The sequence below is a fragment of the Drosophila miranda genome, chromosome 4 (assembly GCF_003369915.1).
Source record: "Drosophila miranda strain MSH22 chromosome 4, D.miranda_PacBio2.1, whole genome shotgun sequence".
Classification (NCBI taxonomy): Eukaryota; Metazoa; Arthropoda; class Insecta; order Diptera; family Drosophilidae; genus Drosophila; species Drosophila miranda.
Window position 1 is genome coordinate 11616002 of NC_046677.1, and position 26722 is coordinate 11642723.

General features: G+C 40.9%; 3 protein-coding genes across 4 annotated transcripts; all 3 read left to right on the top strand.

The window, feature by feature from the left end:
- The first annotated feature begins 5045 nt into the window (after positions 1–5045).
- Positions 5046–12662, top strand: LOC108161482 (protein dimmed). Its single transcript, XM_017295752.2, has 3 exons — positions 5046–5438; positions 9224–9424; positions 9494–12662. The coding sequence occupies exons 2-3, from the start codon at positions 9251–9253 to the stop codon at positions 10574–10576; spliced, it is 1257 nt and encodes a 418-aa protein (XP_017151241.1). The 5' UTR covers positions 5046–5438; positions 9224–9250; the 3' UTR covers positions 10577–12662.
- A 1724-nt stretch (positions 12663–14386) lies between these two features.
- LOC108163067 (CD63 antigen) lies at positions 14387–20170 on the top strand. Of its 2 annotated transcripts, none has more exons than XM_017298142.2 (4): positions 14387–14462; positions 18179–18293; positions 18357–18935; positions 18995–20170. In XM_017298142.2, exons 2-4 carry the CDS (start codon positions 18231–18233, stop codon positions 19058–19060), a joined length of 708 nt encoding a protein of 235 aa, XP_017153631.1. In that variant the 5' UTR covers positions 14387–14462; positions 18179–18230; the 3' UTR covers positions 19061–20170. The 2 variants fall into 2 exon arrangements, with proteins under 2 accessions (XP_017153631.1, XP_017153630.1); XM_017298141.2 differs by having other exon boundaries at positions 14405–14510.
- Positions 20171–20500: 330 nt separating this feature from the next.
- On the top strand, positions 20501–26331 carry LOC108163066 (dynein assembly factor 1, axonemal homolog). The gene is made up of 7 exons (XM_017298140.2): positions 20501–20854; positions 20916–21385; positions 21447–21511; positions 21566–21651; positions 21724–22457; positions 22512–25713; positions 25772–26331. Exons 1-7 carry the CDS (start codon positions 20710–20712, stop codon positions 26224–26226), a joined length of 5157 nt encoding a protein of 1718 aa, XP_017153629.1. The 5' UTR covers positions 20501–20709; the 3' UTR covers positions 26227–26331.
- The last annotated feature ends 391 nt before the right edge of the window (positions 26332–26722 follow it).

Sequence of the window (26722 nt, forward strand, 5' to 3'; positions counted from 1 at the left end):
TATTTTGTTTAGCAAAAGTTTATGATTTTCATAATCACAAATCAGGCGGAAGTTCAACTTTGATTACATTAACATTGTAAAGCAGTTTCCACCGATGGCGGTGCCCCATGACGTATGCGCCACGTTCGTGCTTGTGGAAACATAGATATGTATGTATATTTTTAAAAGACTCGCCTTCATCTTTTTAATGACACCAATTAGCAACTGCAGAGAGCCACTGATGCATACAGAAAGGAGGGACTGTGCCAGTAGAAGCCTTCCCACTAAAAGCCTTCCTTTCACATGTGCTGCTGCCTGTTGCCCGTTGCCTGTTGCCTGTTGCCTGATGCCTGATGCCTTTCTGGCTCGTTAAATCAAAATGCGTGCCATAAAAACGCTCGTTTCCCCGCCACAGAGCCAGAACTCCACAGAAGAAGAGCCACGCTGTGTGTAAATAATAATTATTTATACAATTTTTTGTTGTTTTTCCACCCCGTTTTCCAGTGAGTAACGGAGAGACTTAACAAGCATTCAAGTTGTTTGGTTAAATACAAGTCCGTCCGAAAGAAACTCCTTTGGGATGTACTTTGGACAGAGATTTAAAGGGTTCTCAATCCGTTTTGTAGATTTACGGAAATTTATGGAAAGATGTCGAGAACATTGAAAAAAATTTGGAGATATATGGATTAGGAATTTTCGGATACCTTAAGTATATTATTTATTGTTACCCAATTAATCTTTATTTAAAGCTAGATTTCTATCAAAATTAATATAATTGATATTCAAATATCCTTCAATACCCATCAAAATATATGTTTATCCCAAATCTCATACCATATTACAAGTCAATAGGAAATCACTTTAGAAACCAACGGAAAATCATCGAAATTCAGGCCCATTCCTCAGCCAAATTTGACCCCAATATACAGCAAAACATATCCCCATTGACACCCTCCTGCCTGCCACCAAAAGGACCTTCGTGAAGAGTAAATATTACGGCCGATTATGTTGGAAAATACTTATTTATTGCTGGGGGTACGGGTACAACGTCAATCTTCAGGCTTGAGGACTCCATAATAAATGTAAATATGCCAACTGAATGACCACCAACCTCTCCTTGGGGCCAGTCCCCCCACGAAAGCCAGAGAAAGAGAGAGGAGTGTGGGGGTGTTGCGGTGATCAGGTCTTGGATGCTTGGAGCAGCTGTCGAGAGCGCTTTTTTGCTATTGACATTTGACAGGCCGCGTGGGTGGGCCTCAGACCCAGAGGGCAGGCACAGTTCCGAGTATAAGTCTAGCCCCACCAGCTCTTGCTCCCCCTTCTATTCTATTACTGCCTTATAATATTTTCTCTCGTTGTTTTTAGCATTTTTTAAATAACCGCGGGTGCGATTCCCCCAAATCCCGCAACCTACTTGGAAGGACGGGACTTGTCATGATTAAATTTGTGTCTTAAACGTGTTAAAGTCGATCCTGTAGATTCTTGCCCGGCTGCTTAAATATGCCAGTCGTGTGTTTCGGTAGAGAGACCTCTTTTCTGATTGCATTAAAGGCGTTGGCCCCCCCGGAGGATGGGATTGAATCAAAATTTGCGGTTGCCAGGACTGATGGCAGGGCATTAGAGATTATGAAATAAATTGGTGTATGGTGTATGGAAAATGTGTAAGTATGTTATTTTAATAGGTATTTCTGGGGGGTATTTTCTGGGATTTAAGGAGAGGTTTCTTCGTTTGCTCCAAGTCTCTTTCCATTGCTTGCACATTGTTTTACAATCCCAGACCCTTCTTTATAGAACTTTCTCCAGCAACTTCTTAAATGTGACTCTTTCAATACAATATTTATTAGAGCATTTTGTTTGCTTGGGCTTTTTGTGTGTTGAGATGCCAATGTCGAGTACAATGATCGGTTTAATATGTTAAGGGGGATGGAAACACCGAACGCAGACCCTGAACCAACTGTTGATGGGGCAGGGCAGCAGACAAAACTCTGGGACAGGACACAGCCAGGCGGCAGGCGCAGGCGGAGATGGAGGCGGAGGCGGAGGAACCAGAAACAACAAGAGCCTGCATCCAACTTCTGTTGGATGGGAAATAATCAAAAGGCTCTATGCCAGTGGAGGAGGACTGTAAGCAGCAGCAACCGCCCACGCAATTGCTGCAGCAGCCTCGGCCTTCGGTGCTTCGGCTCCGAGACTCTGCTCTGTCTATATTCTATATTTTTGTATGACCTTTAACGAGAGAGTATGATGCCTTTCGGGAGAGGTTTGGAAAGCAGATAAGGTTGGTTTTATGCCTCTAAAAAGTAGATATACTCTAGACCTGAATTACTAGTAGATTTTCTTAAAATATGGGTGGTTAAACCTTTTTGTTTACAGAGAAAACCATAGAGAATTTATGAAATTTCCGTTTATGATTTTACATACCCAAAAGAAAATTTGCTTTCTTATATCTACCATGGATATAATCCATCTTTAGGAGCATCTACAGCTTCGACTCTCATTGGGAAAGCCTTTCCTTTTGTTTTTTCTTCTTTCCTGTTTATTATTTCCACATCTCTACTGTTTGGGGGCTGCTGATGGGGGCTAGAGTACGCCAACGCTCGCGTTCTTGCCGTCGTGTGATTTACATAATGTCCTTGTCGACAGTGTTACGCTGCCCCTACACCCGCTGCTGTCGCTTCTGTCGGTGCTGCATTGACTTGCCAGTTTAAAAATATTAACTGTCAATTTGTATTTGGCAAGACTTGGCTGAAGAGGATTTTGCGGGCAGGACTGGTACATAGGCCACAGGAGCAGGGGTGCTGCTGCATTGGGAGTGCTGCACTTGAGGCTGAAGTTGACTTATTTTTATGCCACCAAAGTGGATGGTGGGGATGGAAAAATACTTCCTCTAGAGTTAACATTTGCTTGGGAGTTTAAGAGTTCAGATATCTTCGGAAATTAAGGAATAAAGCGGAAGAGGTTATAAAACAAAAATTATTATAGGAAATTATTGATATCTACTTTTTTTCTTTATACGTTATTCAATATTAAAACGTTTAAGACTTCAATAAAATACCAAAAAACTCGTTCTTATCAAGTACAGTTTCAGTATTTTTATGTGTTATTTAATACTAAGTTTTAGAGAAAAAAGAGTGGAACTTGTTTGGGTTTTAATGTAAATACCTCATAGAATTCAATCAAATACCAGAAAACTTTTTTTTGTCTAGTAATATTTCAGTTTTATTTAAGATTGTTTATTATTTATTTAAATTTCAGTATTATTCAGTATTTTGATTGTACAAATTTTATCTTAGTAATTATTAATTATTAATATTACTCTAGTAATATTTCAGTGTTATTTAAGATTGTTTATTATTCATCAATAAGTCATATTCTTATCTATTTAAATGTCAGTACTATTCAGTATTTTGATTGTACAAATTTTATCTTAGTTATTATTAATTACTAACATCCTTCATCCCAGTTCCCTTCCATTCTTCTCTTTTACTATCCATAACTTTTATACTCCAACGCTTCTATTCCACTCCATTCTCTTTTTATTATCCATAACTTTTCTCTCTATCATTCTCCCTTTACTATCCATAAATTTCCCGTCTATATCGCTTCCTGTTACCCTACTATATATTCCAGCAATTACAAATTGATAAAAACCCTTTGAGCCACATCAAACAAACGAAAGAGAATATTCCATATATGAAAAACCACACAAAATTCTATAGAAAAAGGGCAGGCAGGCAGGAAGGCAGGCAGCACATGCATGCAACTTTCCAAAAAGCAAAGCAAAAGAACTTTGCTTCGGCAACATTTTATATTATCTGTCGACAATACTCGTAGTTTATCATGAGATGAGATAAAACCCAGCCGATAAGGACGTAAGCACTGTGATAACAGCAACAGGAACAGGGATGTAGACAAACAGACGATAATAATAATAACAGTATACAACTCGGGGGCGCTCAATCGGAGTTGGTAACAAAGGAAGGAAGGAGCTGGGCTGGGCCGGTCCAAGTCGAATGCAGTGAGCGAGCTATGGGGCAACATGCGTCAGCGAGACTAATCAGGCACCCACATTCCTTTTCCTACTCCCCACCCCGCAGCCCACACTCCCTGCAGATCTGTGCCGCTACCCCCTGCGTCTGGAGTTGTGGGCCCCAGCACGTGGTGTGTGACATGTCTAGAAACTCCAAAACACAAGCCACCCCGTTGGGCGAGTAAGGGTTGGGTCTGGGCCCTGTTCTCTATTCTCTGGCTCTCACTCTGGGATAGCGTGTAATGTGATAAGGGGCAGCGTTGGTATACCCTACATATGACATAAGTGCAAAGAGACGATTAAAGTTGGAAATTAAAAAAATAATATAATAAAATGTAGAAGGAGAATTTTTTTATGAACTTCCAATAGCTGAAAATATACCCATTTATTTTATAATAGAGAGGAATCCCCTTATTAAACAAGAACTATCCCAGAATTTTTTTAAATTTTAATAGATTTTAGGCCGATCCCAGTCCGAATTGTCAGCCGACCGAGGATTACTGCTGCATGACGTTCTAGTAAATGCAGGAAAAGGAATTGCTAAGAATACGAAGCTTAAATATAAAATTAAGGCAATAAATAGTGATATTTATGGATAAAAGGTAATGAATTCAACCGAAAACTTGTGGTTTTTCAAACACTTGAAAACTATGTTTGAGGTAACGAAACATTCACCCACCATCAAAAGATCTGTTCTTGTATTTTATCTTGGTTCGAATTTAGTTAAGCTCACAATACCAATTACCAGGTATCCCTGGTACGACCCTACCCCAATCGTAGGTCTCTCCTGTGGGGGCTCTCGCCCCCGACTCGATTGCTTAGAAAAATAATAACAAAACACAAGCGACGCATTAAAACTCACTCAGAATCGTGGACTCATTCTTTGAGCCTTTTGAAATGGTCTCCATTCGCCAGTTCGCTTCGCTTCGGGCACTCGAGCAGCCCCAGCCCCCTCATGCCGAACCGTTCGACTTGTTGCGTGACTTCGGGAACGAATGTTCGGCCGAGGCTTGTGATTCGCCTTTGGCCGTGGCGCTCGGGTCGCCTGTCGCCTGTCGACGAGGCAGAGGCAGAGGCAGAGACGCCTCTCTGTTGCAGCCATTCCACAAGTGGCCGTCATCCTCATCGCTTCCGCGTTTCCGGTACTCCACGGCGTGCGTTTCGTTCAGTTTCGGTCTATGGTTCAACGCAATTTGTTCATCGCTCGGAATATTCACTCCTGAAATTTACAAATAATAAATTAAAAAACAAATGAAATTAAAAAAAAAAGAAAAAGGAATAAAACTCGCATGTGCGTGTGTGTGAAATATGTGGTTTAAAAAATGCCCCCTATTAAAGCGAAAAGTGTGAAGAGATATTTTTGAAAGATCTGTGCGAAAAGTTGAGGATCCTCCAAGTATATAACTAGTGTCATACATTTTGAGTGAATGTAAGTTTAAAACTCGAATATTTTAATAGAAATAGTTGGAAGGAATGTTTAATGAACTTTTCCTCAAGAAAAGAAACAAGAAATAAATTATATAATTTTCATCAAATTAACCCATTACGTGCCACGGGACCCTCCTAAAGGTCTCGTACGATTTGCTGATAGAGACGTGAGTGTGGTTGTCATTCCAGATGAAGTTTTGATATATAGAAATATACATATTTTCGGTACACACAAAAACCCATTTGGTATTGAAATACCAATTTTTATTAGACCTAGTTCTCTTCATGAGGGACACCCTTAACAGTCTACAACGATTGCCCGATTTTCCATTTTCGGATCAATAAAAAATCTGGTTTTTTTTCACAGGGAAAATTTTTTATGTAAGCCCCGCCTTATGCCTTGTAGATCGATCTTTCCTCTTTACATAAAAAAAATAGTTATTGCAATATCTGTCACCAGTTCGACGTTAAAATTCTTCAAGTTCCATAATTTACAAGATTTTCATATTTTCATAATTGTATACAAACTCTTAAAGAATAATATTTTCAATGTTCTATAAACGATATATTTTTTTGTTGACAAGACCATATTTAAACGTATTTTATTTACTGAAAATAAGCAATAAGATCAAACCATATCGTATCTTTCAGCATTTCTCCAGTCTCCAGAAAAATATTTCCCAATTTCATTAATAACAGAAATGTAACTGAAATCCAAGCAACATGCTTGCCGGCATTTTTCCCACAATTTTTTCCCCATTCTGCACCAATCAACCTGTCAATCTATCAACCTATCAGAACGTCTTAGCCCAAATTTAAGGCTGGAACAAATGTCACTCAAACCATCCGCCGCCAGCCGGCTCGCAACAGATCTACTTCAATGACACATAACCACTGTCAAATGCAGTTCCGAACGCTGCTTGCAACCTAAGAGCCCCATGAACCCACACCCCATGACCACCCCCATTCCCGGCACACAACAAGCCAAGAAGAACGCACAAGAAGGGACGCACAAAGGCGCGCAAAAGTATGCTTTATTTACTAGAAAGCATAATAAATATTATACAAGACCAGGTGCTGACTGACTGTCTTGGCTGGCTGCTCCTGCTGCTGTTGCATTGCTAAGGACCTCAGACCCCCAGAGCTGTAGACCCTGGAACGTAGACCACGTCAACCGTACTTCCAGACAAAGGAAGCTGCATTTTCAGTGTCAACTGCAGGGGCAAGCAACATGTTGCAGGCATCTGCATTTAAAGCCATATCCCCATCCACCCGTTCGATGGCGACAAATCGGCGACTCATTGGACAAACTGTTGCCCTTTCCCCAAGTCTTTTTATAGCCGAAAGCCATTCTATAACATCAGTGTAACCCTATAACCTTATATGCGGCTGAAGGTTGGGGCTCCACCATAAGGCGCTAGAGATGGAAGGGGAGCAATACGATTATGGGGAGTGGATTGAATACAGAATATTCTTTATATTTCATGAGTGCTCGAATTACAATGATTAAAGGTATATTTTTGAAGAAACTATCGAAAGAAGTGTAGGGAAAAAATAGCTTCCTAAAGATCGTCACATTTAAAGCAGACTTTTAATGGAATATGTATGTAATATTTTCTGTTCTCTTTTTACAAATATCTTCTATTAAACAGGAGAGAAAAGGTTCAAAATAAACTGTATGATAACTTTAAGAACAACTTTTGTATGGATTATCTTGAGAATTTGTCTTCTCAAAAAATTCTGTGCCACGAAGTAGATTTGGTCTGTTCTTTTTTACGATTTTTTGTATTAGTTAATGGAGAAGTTTTCGCTATAGAAATATATTTTGAAATTGAAAGATATTTCATAAAAACGTTCTTCAACTATCGTTCGCAAGTATCGGTACACAGCTCCTCACTTAACGCTGCCTTCTCCAAGCGACGACCACCGCTGTGATATGCATTGCATTGTAGTCATTTCTCTTAACACTTCTTTTAAAGACCCGCCAAAGAGTCCATAGTCAATGAGTCCAAGAGAGAGAGCCCAAGGAGCTGTTGTCGTTAAATAATAGCGACACTTTTGTTTCACTCAGCGCCTCGGTGGAGGAAAAGCGAAGAAAAATGCACCGCAAAGTGCGCGTTTTCTATTACAACAAAGTCCGTGTTTTTCTCAGTACCTCAGTACTCAGTTCCCCATTCCCCGTGCCCCTCATGTCCTGTGTCTTAGCCACGCTTTAAATGTCCCAGAGTACGGGGTTCCGGGTCAAATGCTGGGAAGCCAAGGGGCATAACCATAACAACGACAGAAAGCGCGAAAGCATTTCATCGACACACCATTTCCCCCGCTCTCACTTTCTCTCTCTCCCGGTATTTTTTTTTTCAAGTACAATGCAATCTCTGTTCACGCCGACTGACCCTTGACCCCAAGCGCAACAGGATTGCGTGGGAAAGAAACAAAGGAAGGGGGAAATCGCCTTATAATTTCTTACTGTTTGCTGCCTCGTTGATTAGCGTTGCATGATTGTTCTGGGGGATTATTTGGGGGCGTGGAAAAACGCCATGGTTTAGGGACTTCTAAAAATAATTGCCAAGGAATAACGAGCGGACATCTTAGGGAAAGTGTGGGAAAACCAAAAAAAAAAATTGGTTTGAAGAGCTTATTTTCTTAAGAGTTAAATGGGGAAAATGAAAGATCGAGTTTGTTACATCAAAAGTCGCGAAAGAATATATGTATACTTTGAAACAAAACATGACATAAAAGATAATTCACAAATAAATAAGAAACAGTTTTCCAAAGGAATTGTACGAAATACTCGAAAGTCGAAATATCATAGAATATTCAGATATCAAGCGGAAAAGATCATTTTTTCTTGAACTTGCAATGTCTCTTAGACTATTTTCTACGAATTTCATTCAGAAATGAATTAGGTATAGTTTCTAAAAACATTATATAATATTCTTAGAGGATCTAATAATTTGTAGCTTTCAAACTGTTTTAAGGTAAAAATTAATATAATTTCTATCCAAAAAATAGAGAGAAGATCCATTTTGGAAAACATTTGAGTGTCTTTAAACAGAAATGTATATAATTTGTATGGAAAATTTCGTAGATCACTATATTCCATGTCAAAATTCTATCGTATATCCTGCCACTAATAATACCAATATCTTTGATTTCAATTCAAAATATTGATCCCCAAAATGCAATAATTCTGCCACTAACATTATAATTACACGATGTTCTAGATTTTCAGAGAGGTATACTGTATATTAGACATTCGAATGAATGTGTCATCTAACCTAATTTATGTGTCAAAAACTCGTAGTCACGTGTGATGGGTCCAACTTCGAAATGGCGAATATCGATTGAAGATAACGAATATCACAAATGATGCAAATGTGGGCGAGCGAATGAAATGCAAGATAAAATGTCATAAAACAAATACTGACAGAAAGCTCGGCAATTATGGGGAGTATTATAAAGCTGACTAGGAAAAACTGACACAGATAATTTAGGAAATGGGTTGCTCGGGATATAGAAGCCCTTAAAAAGGAAAAATTAAAAGAGAAGGTCATTTGGGTTGCCTTGTGGATAACCTTGCGGTCCTAAAAGGAATATATATTTATTCAATCTCATTTCCAAAGATATTTTTCAGGGTTTCTAAAGAATATGTCCATATTTTCTTTGGTAACTCTATTTTAGCTTTTCTTCAAGTTGCCAAAGAAATTATTTGTATACATTTTGAAGATCCCACAGATTTTCCACATTCTCTTGATTTAATATTTATAAATTACCCGACATTTTTAGCCCCTTCAAGACAGACCCCCAACAAGCATGGATGCCACACAGCTGACGGAACTGATGAGTAGCCATGACTTTATGCAGCTCCAGCAGCAGTTGCACCACAACAACAACAACTACAACACAGATGGACACAATGGCTTGTCGCCAGAGTCGGCGGAGAGGAGTTCCCGTCCCATAAGACGTGCCACAAGACGCACCTCACAGGTATGCGGCAAACGAGCGGAAGATCTGTAAAGAGTGGCATTGATATCAATGAGTTTTTTCCATCTGCAGTTAAGCAATAATACGTACGATCTGGAGATGACAGATTCCAGTTCGCAGAGCGATGATACGAGCGGTGGGGGCGGCAGCAGCAATGGAGGTGGCAGCAGCACGAACAATCCGCAGGGCCATTCCCAGGGAAATCAACGGCCCTCGAGTCGGGGCCGTGGGCAGCAGAGCAACGGCGGGTGTCCGTCGAGCCTCACTCCGAACAGTGCCAATTCCAGTTCTTCGAACTCAAATGCCAATCGGAGGCGCAAGGGAGCGCTGAATGCCAAGGAGCGGAATCTCAGGCGTTTGGAGTCCAACGAAAGGGAGCGGATGCGAATGCACAGCCTGAACGATGCGTTTCAGTCGCTGCGCGAGGTCATTCCACACGTGGAGATGGAGCGGCGGCTGTCAAAGATCGAGACTCTGACGCTGGCCAAGAACTATATCATCAATCTGACGCACATCATACTCTCGAAGCGGAACGAGGAAGCGGCTGCAATGGAGCTGAATGGCGGCGCCGTTGGCGGTGTCCTTCTCTCTAGCCTCACGGCGGATGCCAGTGGCGGCACGAATGGAGCATCGGCCAATGCCACGGCTGCACTCTGCTTTGAGGATGCTCTGGCCAATGGTGGGGCCTACGATTGTGCTCTGTTGGCCGCCGCCGATGGCACTCTGCTGAATGCAGCCGCCGTTTCGGCCAATCCTGTGATGCAGAGTCTCCAGCCCCAGGCGATGCATATGCAGCAGACGCAGTTGGAGCCCACATCCCATCATCCACAGCAGCAGCAGCATCACCATCAACAGCACCAGCAACAGCAGCAGACGATGCATAGTCATGGCCACATGGGAGCCACAATGATGCTCACCCAACAGCAGCAACAGCAGCAGCCCCAACAGCAGCCGACCCTCATCCTCAATGGCTCCACAACAGTGAATGTGGGAGTTGGCGTCGGAGTCGGCGTAGGAGTCGGTGTGGGGGTCGGGGTAAATGTCGGAGTGGGCGTTGGGGGTGTTTCCGGCGTGGGTGTCGGTGTGGGCAATAATTCCGGAAGCTTTGCGGATGTTAATGATAATTTCGATGAGCCATTTCGAGAGTTTCTCTAAAGAAAAGCATGACTAAGGGGCTATATGGATGGTAAAAATAGAATTTATAGACTATAGAGGGCGGTGAAAACCCAAAGAATTTGTTTTCCATGAGAGGAATGTAGGATAAGAAATTAAATTATTCGAACGTAAACGATATTTTGCCATAGAAATAGTCAAATGTAGATGTTGGCAAAATCCCTCATTTCTGAATAAGGCAGAAAAAATTAGGAAAGAAAAGGATGTATACATTCAAGAACAACTGTTCTTACACTTCGATCCATTTCATCATTCCTAAATTCTCATCTATTGAGAAATCTCCCATCTACTTAGAATTTCGCCTTAATCTCATGGTACATCTAAGATTTTTTGGATTCTTGATGTAGTAAAAATATTTGAATCTTTCAAGCACAACTGTACTTACACTACTCCCTTTCCATTTTCATATGTTCCTCCATCTATTAAGCATTTCTCTTTAAGCACAACTGTACTTTATCTCCGTTTCATTCCACAATTCCTAAGTCCATCAATCCCACGTTAGTTCTTTAAAAAACACTTATCGAAATGGCAAAAAAAAACTTGAACTCATCCTGAAATATCAGAAAATTATATAAGAATTAAGAATTAATATACGTATATAGAAATTAAGTACAAAATTACGCATAACGATATATGGAATATGAAAACCCTTTACATACCAAAAAACAAAAGCTAAGCCTTAGATTGTAATATAATCAACACAAATAGAGTCAAAATAGAGTCACAATATAATTATGCAATTAATCCAACGTTGTTATAAAATAAGGATCGTTAGGATTGTAGATCATTTAGAAATACTGTAATATGTACATATATATAGAAATTAAGCAAAAACGGACGGAAGCAAACACCAGATACAGAATACAGATGAAAGGAAGTCGAACTCTCAACGAGTTCCGGCTATATATATACACAACACATATATTATTGTGTTTGTATGTGTAATTGTCAGCAATAGCAACAAAAACAAAGCATCAATTAACGTTAACTAGCAGCCCTGGCGCGACAACGGAACGATAGAGACGACAACGACAACGACGACGGCAGAGTGACGCGCCAATAAGTTAATTTACCACCCATGATCTTTTTAATGCACTTGAAATTTATCGTACTACGGATGTAATGGTTCCCGGAGCAGGGTAACAAAACAATTAACACACCGAAACGTTGAATGGCACATTGAAATTGGCACACTTCCGATGGTACTCCCCTGTACACCCAGGACTTGCGGGTGGAGCGTGTGCCAGAGCGGGACAACCCTGTATATCAACGTGGTGACGGTAAACAGTAATAAAATAACGGTGCTCGATGGGTGGCATGATACGGAGAGGGTGTCGGCTGTGTGCATGTGGGATGAATGCTTGGGTCTTAGCAATAATTAAGTGAAAAATAGTAGTAAGGGTGAGAGACGCCTCGTTCTCTCGTGGGTGTGAAGGTTAAGCTTGTTGATTATGTTTGATTAGTCGAGGATTTAGTATTTTGGGTTAGTCGGTAAGCATACATACAAACATACATCTATTTCTAGTGCTAGTAGGTGGAAGTGGAAGAAACTCTAGAAGGGGATCGGGAATGGGCCATAGAGCAATATGTAATTCGTATTCGGTTAGGTGGAGGAGCGGGGTGGGGTTTCTACAACGAAATTTGTTTGTGGACGAGTGTCAAATCTAGTCAAATTCTGTTGCACAAATTAAATACAAATATATATTTGGAAAAAAAAACTGCAATATAGATGTTTAGTAAGTATTGTAAATGTTTTTCCGCCCCCACTTACACACACACACACAAATGCACACACTAAATCAAGTCTATTATATATCTATGTATATTTAAACACCCACAAAAACAATGAGCAAATATTTATGTAACAAAATACTAAAAGAAAACAGCATATTACTCGTATTGTATATACAGTTTAGGAATGGTCTAAGAACGATGAGCATTTGGTGTGTACAAGTAAAGGAAGATCGATATGGATAGTGTCCCTTTTGAATACAGTGTAAAAATATGTAGTGGATGCTATTCTATACGACTAACTAGTATACTTAGATGCCAAGCAAAGTTGATTGAATAAAGCAAACAGATAAATATATCAAAATGTGAGTTTTTTTTAATGGCATTTCCACGATCTGCCTTGGAAATTTGAAGAAATTCTTACAAAGACTGGGTTCTGAACCGATTTTTCTTATGAAAGTTGCATAAAAATAAGGCAACCTAAGGCAACCTATGCTTCTACAGACAGACATGGTTATATCGATGCTGATGTATGCACATAAAGTATTATAAGTAGCATGAAATTTTTTCTGCCGTATCTGCGATTAAAATATTTAATCAACATTCCAATTAAATACATACATATGTAATTTAAAGGGCATCAAAAGCGAAGAGTTTTGCAGCTATCAGCTTTTGATTGTGGATGTCCTCTGTTTTTGGCCATTTTCCTATGACCTTTTTAACGGTTAAACGTATTACAACAACAAAAAATCAAACACAAAGGTCATTAGCACTAACAAGCGCTCCATTGAACTTGTGGTATTTCTCTTGCGACATTCAGATGATGAAATAAGTCCAATATCAGTACCAGTTTACGAACATTTTGCATTAAAACTCCGAAGAATTGCATCATGTTTTTTAAGAGCAAAGACATTGAACATGGGCTGCTTTTCACTTAGTTTCGTTGGACTCATATTCGGTTGTGCCTGTACTTCTTAGAGAACTATCACTATTACAACTATTCACAACTAGATCACTATTAACAAGACCAATGCACGCACAAAACGCTGAATCTTTTTATATTTGCAAAATGAATTTGAAGAATTTGCGGGAAGCAGCTGACTACACGCCAAATACGCCATCTATTATATTAGTGCTGTAAAACATGTTTTTCCGTTATCGCACCCAAATATCGGCATTATTTTACATCTACCGATAGCGCTGTTGAGGATATATCTATAAATAATTAGTCTACGTACTCGTTGACGTACATAAAACAATAAATAGAGTAGTGTTTTCCGAAGTCAGATAAATAGAGCGTGTATTCCAAAAAATATACAATATTTTTTGCAGTTGAAAATATTACCTATGTTACATGAACATGTATTTAATAGGTAGCGAGTCAGTAGTTAGATTGTAGTTACTACGTAAGGAAATTAATTTAGTGGACATTTTTGTTCAGCGTTTTTTAATTAACCTTGTTTTAGTCAAAATAAAATAAATGAGAGAACTTAAAAGTAGTTAATCTTGTAGAAAATTTATTTATCAATGGGATGAAATTATTTGGGCAGAGCTAAGCGTTTTATTTATTCAGAATTATTCAACGGAATATCAAAATTGAGCAATTGGAGGGTTTTTCTCTTACGTTTTAATTTTTTTGTTTGACCTTTTTCGCTAAAACCTTTTTTTACGCCAAATGCAATAAATGCAAGTGTTTCAAATAAACTAGTCAATTAGGAAATTGATTTACTTATCGTATAAAGTTATGTGGGCATGGCTAAATGTTCTATATAGCTAGTAATATTCAACGGAAGATCAAAATTGATCAATATGGTTTCCAATCCTTGACGGAGACCGATTAACCTATTATAAGCCAAGGGGGTATTTCAATTTTCCACCGAAAATAATGAAAATTTAATCATTTTAGCGCAGTTCAGGTGAAAGATATCGTTGTTATTTTTAAGTTCAGATGAAAGCTGGCATGAATCTACAAGAAGAATTTACAATCGTTAATATTTTCCGACATTTTCCGCAAGTAGTTGAACTATTTTAATAGAGGGGGCTTAAGTGGGCTAAGACGCTGCCACCGCTGTTCCACGGTAACGCTTCCCACCTGACAGTTGTTTGTTTACCTCAGGCTAGCGCGGATAAATCAAACGTAAGACAAGTGATAGTTGAGAGGGCAGAGTGCAGTGATTTGAATCAGGTATAGACACACACACAAGTTGGTATTGCTAAAGTGCAAAATTATGTGAGAAACTTTTAAATATAGCTGTCAATTATCAAAGAAACCTCTTTTAACTCTGTGGAGCTCTGAGCGCGTATTGTGTGTGTATGTGTGGAGTTGCCAAGTGCGCCAGACAGAGATAGAGAAACACAGAAAGCAGTGCGACAGGGCCAGACGAATGTGCAGTTATTTTTCTTCGTTTCAGGTTCACTACCTCCTTCCGTTCTACTTTGCTGGCCTTTTGTTCCTTCTCTCTTTTGTTCTTTTTCTCGTCGGTGGGCAGCATCCACTACCTGCGAAGTGCGAGAAATCTAGGAATTTTGAGTATATACATAGAAACACCAGCCCAGCCGCCGCATAGCTTGAATATTTAAACCTAAAAACGAAAAAGAAAAACTCCCAGGCAGTGGTTGCATTTTTTCTGTGTGGCGCTTGCCGCTTGAGTTCGCTGCAGTTTGTTAACCCCTCGCGGATTCCTCCCGAGACTTGGTTTCGATTGTTCCCATTCTTGGGCCCAACACTTTCCTTCTTTTGCGTTGTAGCTTTTGTGGAAACTTTTCTTCTGTAAAAATAGCTCAAAGGGTCAGTTATGGGGGACAGGACAGGGGTATTCCATGCTTATGGGTAGATTTCCGGAATTAGTCGATGGCACGCAACCTACAAAATGTGTATCATTATGCACACATGCATTCGTACACATATACCAGTATCCGACGGGACAGGCCCCAGTGACCGCCATCATCGTCCCATTCCAAGTTGGTACCTCCCCCATATAATCGCTCCCCATCTCCTCCACGAAGTGGGAGAAAGAAAAGCGACAGTGGAGCCCAAGGGCTCATCGAATGACAGAAATAAGACAAGGTTGCAAAAACACTTTTGCAAGAGTTACAATATATTGTGAAAAAACCGCTAAACGAAAAGGAAATCAGAGGGAAATTATAATTATTGTAAAAATGGTTCTATAATTATGAAATATAATAGTTTTATTTCACATAATTTTTGAAGGTCATTATGAAAAAATATGTACTTAAGGTTAGGTTAGGTTAAGGCGGTAGCCGGGAGGGGGGGGATAAGAGCCTCCCGCCCCCAAGCTCACTTGGACCTATAAAAGGTCCGTTGTGTTGCCGCATATCTGTACTTAAACATTTCAAAGATTACATGAGAATAGAGAATGAATCCATACAATGTTTAGCTTTATAAGGTCATAGGTTATCTTTAAATAGCTGCCTCAAACTATCGAATGAACAAATCTGATCTTTTTCAGAATTTCAATCCAAAATAGTAAAAAAGTGGGGTTTCACTGCTCTAAAAACCCGCATATTTTATAAGATTTGTTTTATTTTTTAGCCACTGTCCTGGCAAACACGGCCGCCACCTTCAACAAAAGGTTTATTGACAGCCAGTAGCGGCGTTTTTATCGTCCTGTTTACGCGTGGGTGAATGAAATGTATATTTGATTACTCCTCCACTTTCGCGTTCGTCCGTGTGCGACAGGTGAAACTTTTCACTCGGCTTCTTTATAGAGAGAAAGAGGAGGCCTTTATTTAATGAAGCCCAGCCGCGGCGGCCAGTGGCTATTAACCACTTTTTGCCACCGTTGACACAATTTCAAAACGATCGATTTTGGTCTGCTTCCACCTTTATGCTTTGGGGGGTGGTAGATATGTAGAATATTATGCCCATGGAAGGAGGGCACGGCACACACCCTGCTGTATGTGTGAGTGTCAATCAACTAATTGGACCAGTGACCCCTGCTAATTGAAGAGCTCAAACTGATCTGATCGGTGTGGCATATTACATATATGTACATATTTATGTACATATGTACATAATTTGCTTAGACCAAAAAGACGAACAGAAATCTACTTGAGAAGTGTGTTGTGCTCCATGGGTTAACATATCTTTTATTGGTTGCGATTTCTGAATGAACCACTAGCTACAGAATGACTAGTGAGGAGTAAAACAATATATGTATCAGGGATCGTAACGATTATAATTTTTTAAACAAAATTAAAGAATAAGTTTATTTGTTGAATTTTTTGTTTTAAATTTTTTTAAATTAATAAAATTTTAAATAAATGTTATGATTTAATTTTTATTATAAAAATTGAAAATAAAAATTGAATTCAAATATCTTTTGAAACAAAGAAGCCAGATCATATATAGTCCTTTTTATATGACCTGCGCATTAATACCCTTCAAATGGGCGGAAATGTATGTAAGTATATTAATTATCCGCTTAGGCACTTGCACAGACCGCCTAATCAGCGGATAATGTGTAAGCGAAAAAGAGTACAAGAGATAAAGAGAACTTAAGAATAATGACTCAAAATGCACAAAATGCATAAAATACATTCATTAGCGACGCACAACGCACAGTGGGTGGTCAAACGGCCAATGTAATTAATAGAAACTAATACCAAACTAAACAATTTTTTGATACAGGTAGTGAAAAATATCCTAAAGTTCTGAATTCTGGGAAAAAGTAAGTGTTTTAAGGCAAAAAACGAAACTAAATTGGCCGTTTGACCCACTGTGCAACGGAGAGACTAGATATCTGTTATAAATATATTTTTAGAATTCGATTTGCGATAAGAAGTGTTGTAAATGACATGTGTAATATGGTGAAATGGCGTGATCAAAATCGGTTCATAAAAGGAAAAAGACTGAAGAAATGTCTGTCCATATCTAATGGGGCTATAAATATATGGAAATATCACTTGATTCATCGAAAAGTATTCATACGTCTACCCCTCGAAGACAGTCTTCTGTTTACTTTGTACACAGATTGTGAAATAGTAATATGTCGCCATCCTGTTTAGAATTTTTTTATTATCATGGCATTGCGAAAAGCGTCGTGAAGAACCCAATTTTTTCCCCGTTTATAAGTGTTGTTGTTTCGTGGTGTTTATACTCGTAGTTGCTATAGCTTCAAACCCATTAGATCGGTAGACATTGGTTATCTACCCGTTCCCAAATCGATTCCGAGGGGTGGTTGCACTGATTGCACTGCAAATGCAGGTCATCCTTGTAACAAATACATAGAGCACTTTCGCCTCCACCCACCCACACACCCTTACACCCACAACTCAAAACAGCAAAAGTACAACAAATACGTTCGGGTGTAATATGTAATAACAAATAATAATGCGCCTAAAACTGGGCCAAACGAATACAATGAAATGAAAATGGGAATGAAAATGAAATGAAAATGGCAGAAAATGCACTTCAATGCGAAAGGGCCTTGTGGGCCTTTGCTCTGCTGCCATCCATCGTGCATTCTGCACTTGACAACTTTCGCTCTATGGGAAGTGAAGTGCTCAGTAAGGTTGTGGGGTTTTGTTGTTGTGGGGTTCTCTTCTATATGTACGGTTAATCCACAGACAGACGACAGGTGGAGGAGAGAGAGAGCGGGAAGAGACACCCAGAGTCCACTTTGGTTGCGTGTATGTTCTGATTTGGGGGTTGGCTTCGGATTGTAGCCACTCCGATTTCCTTTTTAGAGCTCATGTGTGTCATGTGTGTGTGTGTGTGTGTCTGCGGTTGACCAACGTTTTATTGATTGATGTGCGACCGTTGTATACACACGGCAGTGTGTGTCCTGGGCCAATTGATTAATACTTTTCCATCATTCCCTTTTTTTACAGTTCCAAGAATCAGAGCAAACGCGAGAGACGTTGTAAGAATTTCTGTAGCAAAATGGCATCCGGCGGCTTGGCATGTGTCAAATATTTGACATTCTTTTGCAATCTCCTATTTGCGGTAAGTCCAGCTTCCTTTTTAACCGCACTCAGACTTCAATTTCCGATTTTAATCTCGCTATAGCTCACTGGACTGCTCATCTTTCTGGTGGGTGGCATGGTCCAATTGAATTATGCCCACTATTCGAACTTTGTTAGTGATCATATATGGACCGCACCCATTATACTGATGATTGTGGGTGCCGCTGTGGCCGTCATTTGTTTCCTTGGCTGTTGCGGTGCCTTGAAGGAGAGCAGCTGCATGATCCTGAGCTTTGCCATACTCGCTGTGGTCATATTCCTGTTCGAAATAGGTCTGGGCGTGGCCGGGTATGTGAAGCATTCGGGCTTGCAGCAGCTAATGGAGGGACAATTCAATTCGACCATGAGGCATTACAAGGAGCGTGAGGACTATCGGGATGCCTGGACCCTGTTGCAAACGGAATTGGACTGCTGCGGCACTTATGGACCCAACGACTGGGAGGTCATTTACCCCAACAAGACCCTGCCGCCCGCATGCTGCTCTGTCATTAATTTGAGCGAGGCCAAGGAGTGCACTGTGGTGCATGCCACACAGAATGGTTGCTTGCAGAAGCTCTTGGCCATTTTGGACTCGAAGACATTGATCTTGGCCTTTGTGGTGCTGGCAGTGGCGGGAATACAGGTGAGTGGGATGGACTTTTCAATGGCCTTGCTTTTTGTTAACTCTGGTTTGTTCCTTAGCTTTTGACCATACTCTTTGCCTGCTGCCTGTATCGTTCGTTTCGCCGGAGCTACGATCACGTTTAGATTGCGCAGCGATGATCCCGTCTGTCGACTTTGAAGCGGGTGGAAGGAAAGAACAAAGGAATAACAATTTTCGTAGTTTGTAGTTTGTCATATGCATGCGAAGATTTCTCGTTTCCGTCTTTGAATCACAAAAATCACACACTCACAAAACACATCACGAACCACTCATGCGCCCACTGAAGGCTGATTCTGGCATACAAATATTACCTGTACGATTTCTAAATATTCGTATTTATTTCCCCTGAAGTTTAAGACATTATTTTTGCCAGTTTTCCAATCATTCCTTCTTGAAAAATGCCTTTTTGTTAACCATTTCTGCATTTGTTAATTTTAATTGTTACCGCATTTCTTGGATAGTATTTTGCCACAAAACTAAGTTTAAGTCTCTCAATGGCAAAACATTTTCTCTCTCAAATAGAAATTAAAACATTTTTGTTGAAAGAAACGAAAAAATTTATATAATTTTTCTCATACCATTCCTTACCATACCCAAAATGCCACCCCACCACGTCACATGTTCTCATATACATATCGAATTATATACCACATATCCATCAAATATTCTCATTCGATTCGATCAAAGTGTCCTTGCAACGATTTTATATACGATTTTTCTAGGATTTGTGTGCATTTAGAAACTATATATATTTTTATGTATATGCAGGGGATGTAATGTGGCTTATTCCTAACTCCCTAGAAACCCCCCACCAGTTGAACCTTATTTTAAAAATCGATGTGTACTCGTTCGTCGGTAGAAACTATTATTACGATTAAATCTATAAATCATTTATAGCCACAATATACCACTCACAACAAACACAGATCACACACATAAATATGTATACTATAATTAACAATATATATACTCATACATACATGCATGGAAAAATGCTTTCAAAATCGAATTTACATACAATTTTGAGATCGAATATCCCATTGTATACCACAGAATTTGCATCTCCGAGGCTTTAATAATGGACGATCAAAGAACATTGAATCGGTGTTTGAAATACTCATTAAAAAACGGCATATTTGCAATACACAATACATCAATAATTGTCTACAAAAGCAAGTGTAAAACTGAATAAATGAACAATTTTAAATCGAAAATGTAAACGTGGAGTATACTATTACAGAAGGATGTAAAAGGAGTGTACTTTAGTGTGTTATCTCACTAAGAAGGGAATGAGAAAGACAAGTATTCATATAAATTGAATAGGTTTTTCTATGGAATGATTTTAGAAGTGTTATATAATTATTAGGCAGAAATTTCTATACAATTCTACAAAGATTTGTATAATTGAATGCTGGAGGACTCTGTGAGATCATAGCTAGGTCTCATAGGACTCATTCTCAGGGAGTTACCTTGGCAACCCCTGTCAATAGTGTTTTAAAACGGACTCTACAGTACAGTTACAATTCAGAGTTTCCCCTGCAACCAATGAAGCGTTGCTATCGACAACAGTAGGCTTGTTTTTTCAATCAGAATAGTCGTAGTAGTCTTGTCACTTAGTTCAGTGTGTTACAACAGATCATAGTTCCTAGTCGTAATAAAATACGAACAATAATTTAGCTAAATCAAACAAATATTATATAAACTTCTGGGAAAATATAAAAAAAAATTTGTAGAGAAGAATAACTTAGCTACAATGTGCGAACCTGGCTTCGCGCGACGCCGTGAGGAGGTAACCGGCCTAAATCGCATCACCAAAAAGGGTCTCAAGGATATTTGCAAGAGGGACAAATTATATCAAACACCACGTCTCAACGATGTGCTCTACTTGCACTTCCAGGGTAAGCATTTAATCTTAATATAAAGTGAACTCTTTTGAAAAAACAACAATTTTCTTTGCAGGTTATCAATGCATAGAAAACCTAGATGAATACACGGAGCTCAAAAGCCTTTGGCTCGAAAGCAATGCCATTTCGGAGATACAAAACCTTACGAAACTCACAAAACTCAAGTGTTTGTATTTGCAAAATAATTTGATAACCAAAATGGAGAATCTCGAATGCAATCGCGAGTTGGATACGCTGAATCTCAGCCAGAATCACATACGTAAAATAGAGAATATCGGCACAGATATTCTACCAGTTTTGAATACGCTAAACATCACTTCAAATTATCTGACGGACAGTGCCAGTTTGGCTGCTTTGGTGGAGTGCAAGACATTGTCGGTGTTGGACTTGTCCAACAATCGCATTGATGATATTTTGATTGTAAAGATATTCGAGCAGATGCCCAGCCTGAAGGTGCTAGTGCTGCAGGGCAATCCTGTGGTCTCCAGACTGCCGCAGTACCGCAAGACGTTGATATTGGCCTGTGTAAGCTCTAGACCTTTATACCTATAAGATAAACTTGTTTATGGTTTCTTTTATGTTGCAGAAAGAGCTCACCTACTTGGATAGTCGTCCTGTATTTCCACGTGATCGCGCCTGTGCAGAGGCCTGGTAAAATCCTCAATAGATCTGAAAGAATATGGAGTAAAAATACTTTTCTTCCAGGAAACGCGAGGGCTACGAAGGCGAACGAAAAGAAGTTCAACGCTGGAATCGTGCCGAGCGTCGCAAAACACGTGAAAGTGTCAACAGTAAGAGAAACCACATCCGAAACCCCAAGAGAAACCCCATATCTAATCGAAATATTTCTTTCCTTTCAACAGGTGCCATACGTATGCGCAATAGACATCTAAAACCAGAGGACCAGGTGCCCCTACTCGACTCCAGTGATTCCGAGGAGGAACAGAAAGGCATTTCCAGTGCAGAAAAGACACGGAAGCGAGCCGAAATGGAATATGGTTCTGTGGATACCATGTGGGATGAGGTTTCTGGGGAAAGTCAAGCCTCGGAGCATAGCACAACCAGTTCCACATCGGCGGAGGATAATGAAAGTGCCGGCTCGCAGGCGGATCACATTGCCGAAAGCATCAGTAATCGTCGTGTGAAGCCTCTGGAGGGACGACCCAAAGTGCTGTACGATGAGGCAGCATCGGGCGATGTGGACAGCATTGTGCAACTTGTAACAAACAGAGAAGAAAATGAACAAAAGGATCAGAATATCTCAGAGATTGAGGAACAGCACAAAGGCAAGATAGTTTTTATAGAAGAAATGAATGAAAACACAAATGCTTCGATGGAAAATCAGAAAGCAGTCTCTGAAGCTGTAGAAACCATTGGAAAACCTGTCGCAGTCGATGTCAACAATACAACATCGAATAATATCGTCGAACCTGTAAACGAACAAAACAAACTGGCTTCCGATCAGATGGAACATCTTAAAGGCAAGCGAATTCTTATAGAAAAAGTGGATGATATTGATCCAATTAAGAAAGAACTAAAGTCGCAGCCTGATGAAGCAATGCAAAATAAAGAATTGAAGCAAACATCAGAGTTAGAGGTAGGTACTGGTATACAAATTGATGATGCAACCATTAATGAAAAACTTTTTAAGGAAAAGGCAGTCACAACCAAAGACTCTAAGATAGACTCGAATGCGGAGGATCTTCCTGAATTGAAGGACATCACAGAGGCACTTCTTCAGTCAGATACCGCCTCGAAGCCGCCTCTTCAGCCGACCCTTCTTCAATCAGACAGCGGTTCAGAGATGGATAACACCGCAGATCTTGAGCAGACATGTCAAACGCTGCTCCACGTGGCCCAAGGAAACGAAGATGACGGTGACCCCACTCCAAAACAAATCAAAAGCCAAATGATAGATGAAATGTACGAGAGTTTCGGCTCGGATTTGTTTGAAGAACATCCCCTACCCATCGATCAGCTGCTGAACGAAAGCACCAAAAAATACCAACTGGAGGCCAAAGTCTGTTGCGAGGAGGAGACAACCAAGACACCCAGATATCTCTATAAGGAATTTATTGAGGAGGTCACCTGGCGGCCCAAAAGCAAAGAACAATTGGAACGGGAACAGGAGTGTGTCGATGCCAGTGAGAAGTGTGCCCATGATTTGGCAGAGATGGGCAGCCATCTGGAAGAGGATCTGCAGGAGCTACGCGATTTCACAGAGAACCTGAGTAGCGATGTCCAAGAGCAAGCAAAGGATCCATCCGAGTCGGATGAGGAGCCGACAGAGGAAGAAATGGAGGCGAAGTCACAATTGCTGAAGGAGCAGTTCCAAGAGCGCAAGCAGAGACTCAAGGAGGCGATTGAGGAGGGAAAGACTATGCAAAAGAATCTTGAAGCCAGAAAGGAGGTCCTGAATAAAAGTTATGATCTCTTTGCCAAAATCATGGACGATGCCACGGATAATGTGCCGAAGCGCGTGTTTGGTGCTGGCTGTGATATGCCCAGCAAAGATTGGGACAAAGAAGAGTGCATGCAGCAGTTGCCCCTGACCTCAATGGAGGACTCCATCAAAGGGCGGCCCTCTTCCAATGAGGACGATATATTGACACGACCCTTGACAGAGCCAACCAGTTCCGAAGCCGCTGAAGAAATCTGCTCTCAATTGGATCGGAAACTGGCCGGCGAGGAGGAAGCCCTGCGTCAGCTGCTCTGTGATCTAGAAAATGAAAACGAGATATTGTATGACATTGAGACACAAATCGAATATGCAAAGGGACTCCTCAGCGCAGAGGACTCACAATCGCAGATGGTTTGTGCCTCACTCCTAAACGATTTGATTAGTGATGTGATCTACAAGGACATCACAGAAATGGGTCCCAATAGCTATCCGCTGGGACCCATCGAATCCGACGAAGAGTACACCTACTCGGAAGAACCAAAGCTGGAAAAGATGTTGCCACCGCATCTGGAAAATCCAGCAGGTGGCAAGAGCCTGCGCGAGTGTGTGGACACCTTCAAGGAGTTCTTTGTCTCCAAGGGGAACGATAAGCCCCGACAAGAGTCCCACACACACTTGGAGAAAATACGCGCTGCCAAGGCCCTGTTGAAGTCCAAGAGTTTGGTGGAGTTTAGTAAGGACACACCCGAAAGTTTGGATGCCCAATTGGCCAAGGATGAGGATCGGCGCAAGCGACATGTGGCTGCATCCGCAGGACGCTGCTTTGCCAAACGCGAGAAGTACGATGACACTTTGGAGGTCGTTGACAATCGTCTGATGGTCGTCAAGAAGGACACTGGGGAACTGGAGGAGTTGCCTCCGCCGCCGGATCTGATCAGTGACTCCGAATCGGAGAAGGAGGTGGAAGAAGATGACGATGCCTACGATACTGCAGAAGAGACGCTCAAAGAATATCCACGTGTTCCCTGGACCACACCGTACAAGCCAGAGCCACGCAAAGCTGCCGAACATTTGGTCAACGAAGCCATGCAACGTGTCCTAGCCGAACAATTCTCTGAACTCCCCGATGACACAAAGGAGAACGAGCCCCAAGAAGATGAATTCTTTTCGCTGGAAGCTAAGGAAACATTTGGCAATCTCGATTCCGAGTTCTTCCAAAAATTGGATCTTGATAAAGTGACGACAGCGAACAATGCGGAAGCTGCCACCGAATGTATGCGCAGCTACAATGAACTGAAGGCCTGCATGAAGGCGGGCTCCACAGAGCTCCAATTGACCAGCGAGGAGAACGAAATGCTGCAGGAGATGCTGTCATCTAATGAGGATCTGGAGGCCAAGCACAAGTCAAACGATGATCCGTTGGTGGAGCGGGAGAACGAATTGTTTAACAAAATGATGCAACGCATGAAGAAGCACGAGGAGCGGGCACGTGAGTTGCAGGAACAGCTGGAGAAAGAGAAGGAGGAGGAGAACTCAGCTCCCATTAAACTCTCGATGGGTGAGGGATCCATGCTGTATCAGCGTTGGAGTCCTTTGTCCTTAACAGAAATCATTGATCCACAAGCCGAAGAAGGAGGTCCTCAAGCAGAAGAAGGAGGTGCTCAAGCAGAAGAAGGAGGTGCCCAGTCTGAAGAAGGAGATGATCAAGCAGAAGGAGTTCCCCAAGCTGAAGAAGGCATAACCCAGGGAGAAGAAAGCGTTCCCCAAGAAGAAGAAACACATGCCGAAAACGGAGTTGCTCAAGCAGAAGAAAGAGTTCTGCAAGCCCCAGAAATATATCCAATAATCGGCTACGAGGACATTGATGACGATGATGCCGCATCCGATTTCACAACCGATTATTCATCCGACGATGAGGTGGCCGTTGTCGTGCCGCCAAAGATATCCCCCGCAATGCTCAAAGCCTATTACTACGAGGGCTTCGAAGAGGACATGCGTATGGTGCGTGAGAATGAGGCTAGAACTCGTCGTGGTCTGCACGCAATAATGCAGAAGGAAAAGCAAATGTGGAAGGATAATGAAGAAGAAATGGCAGCCGATATGGCACCTTCCCCATCACCGAAGGTGGAGCACATCCCAGAAGTAAAGACTGAAACAGACACGGTCAAACCGACTGTGGAAACTGCCAAGGATAAGTGGGCAAAAATAGCATCAAGATTGAATGAATTTCTTGATCCCGAGGCCATGGAGCAGCTGGAGAGCCACGAATTTGGCGAAAGTGATGGCGAGGACGATGTAGACCTTGCTGGCTTGCAAAACTATGACGAAGAGTCGGAAACTGAATGCGAGAGCGCTTTAAAAGAAACCGCTGAGATTGGGGATTCAGAGAAGCAAGAAAATAAAACACAGGATGAAACACTGGATCCCAAAGATACAGAAGCAATCACTGATGGTAAGAATTTAAAATATCAGCAAATACTGAATTAGTCAGGAATAACTCTTAATTTCAGAATGGAGTCCCTATCAGACCTCTTTTGAAGAGAATCGAACGGCATTGTATGATCGTAACAATAAATTGACCATGATTACCGAAGAAACCCGTGACGTTGGGGATCCAGAGACTGAAACGACGAAACTAATTTGTCAGTGGGAAAATATAATCCCAGAAGATTCAAATATAGGCGATGGCCCTACAGAGAAGTTTCTAGACCAAAAAGCCCAAGACAACCCAGAAAACACAGATGAACGCCCAGAAAACCCAAAAAACTTCATAACATTGGACTACTTTGTGGACACTGAACCCTCTGAATCACTAGAAGACACTGAAGCCACTGAAACACCAGAAGTCTCAACCGAACAAACCCTCAAAACCGAACAAATGGAATTCAATCTGGATGTCCTAAACGACGACGGCGATGTGGTCATCAAAGAAGTCACCGTCGAGGCCCAAGTGACCTACCAATAGAAGCATGCATTCGTTTCTCTGTTTAGTTTTTAAGGAACAGGAATCTAGAGTGTATATTAATTTTCGCACTTCCTGTAAATAAACGAGCATTCCAAAAATGTAAAATTATTGGCTTTATATGCCAAATGAGTTTTAATTGATAAGGTGGTGGAAAGTTCAGACTGAAAAGCCAGTTTAAACCGCCTCAACCGTTCGTTCAATCGATGGAAAACACTTGAGAAGTCTCCCACAGATTAGAGGATGGAACATTTGCCCCGGGGTAGATTGATAGTGACTATCAAAATTGGCACATCTTGAACCACTTGAAACCGGTTCGAGGGCCTTTATGGTGCATCCAGAAAACCGGTTTGCGTTGTTTGTTTGCGACAGTCCAGTTTGTCGTCTAAACCAGAGGCCAATCGGTTGGGTTATCACTAGGCTACCATTTCTCTGATTACCCTGAATATTCTCTAGGGGTATAGTACTGGTATTACCAAGTGATTGTACGGAGTATTAT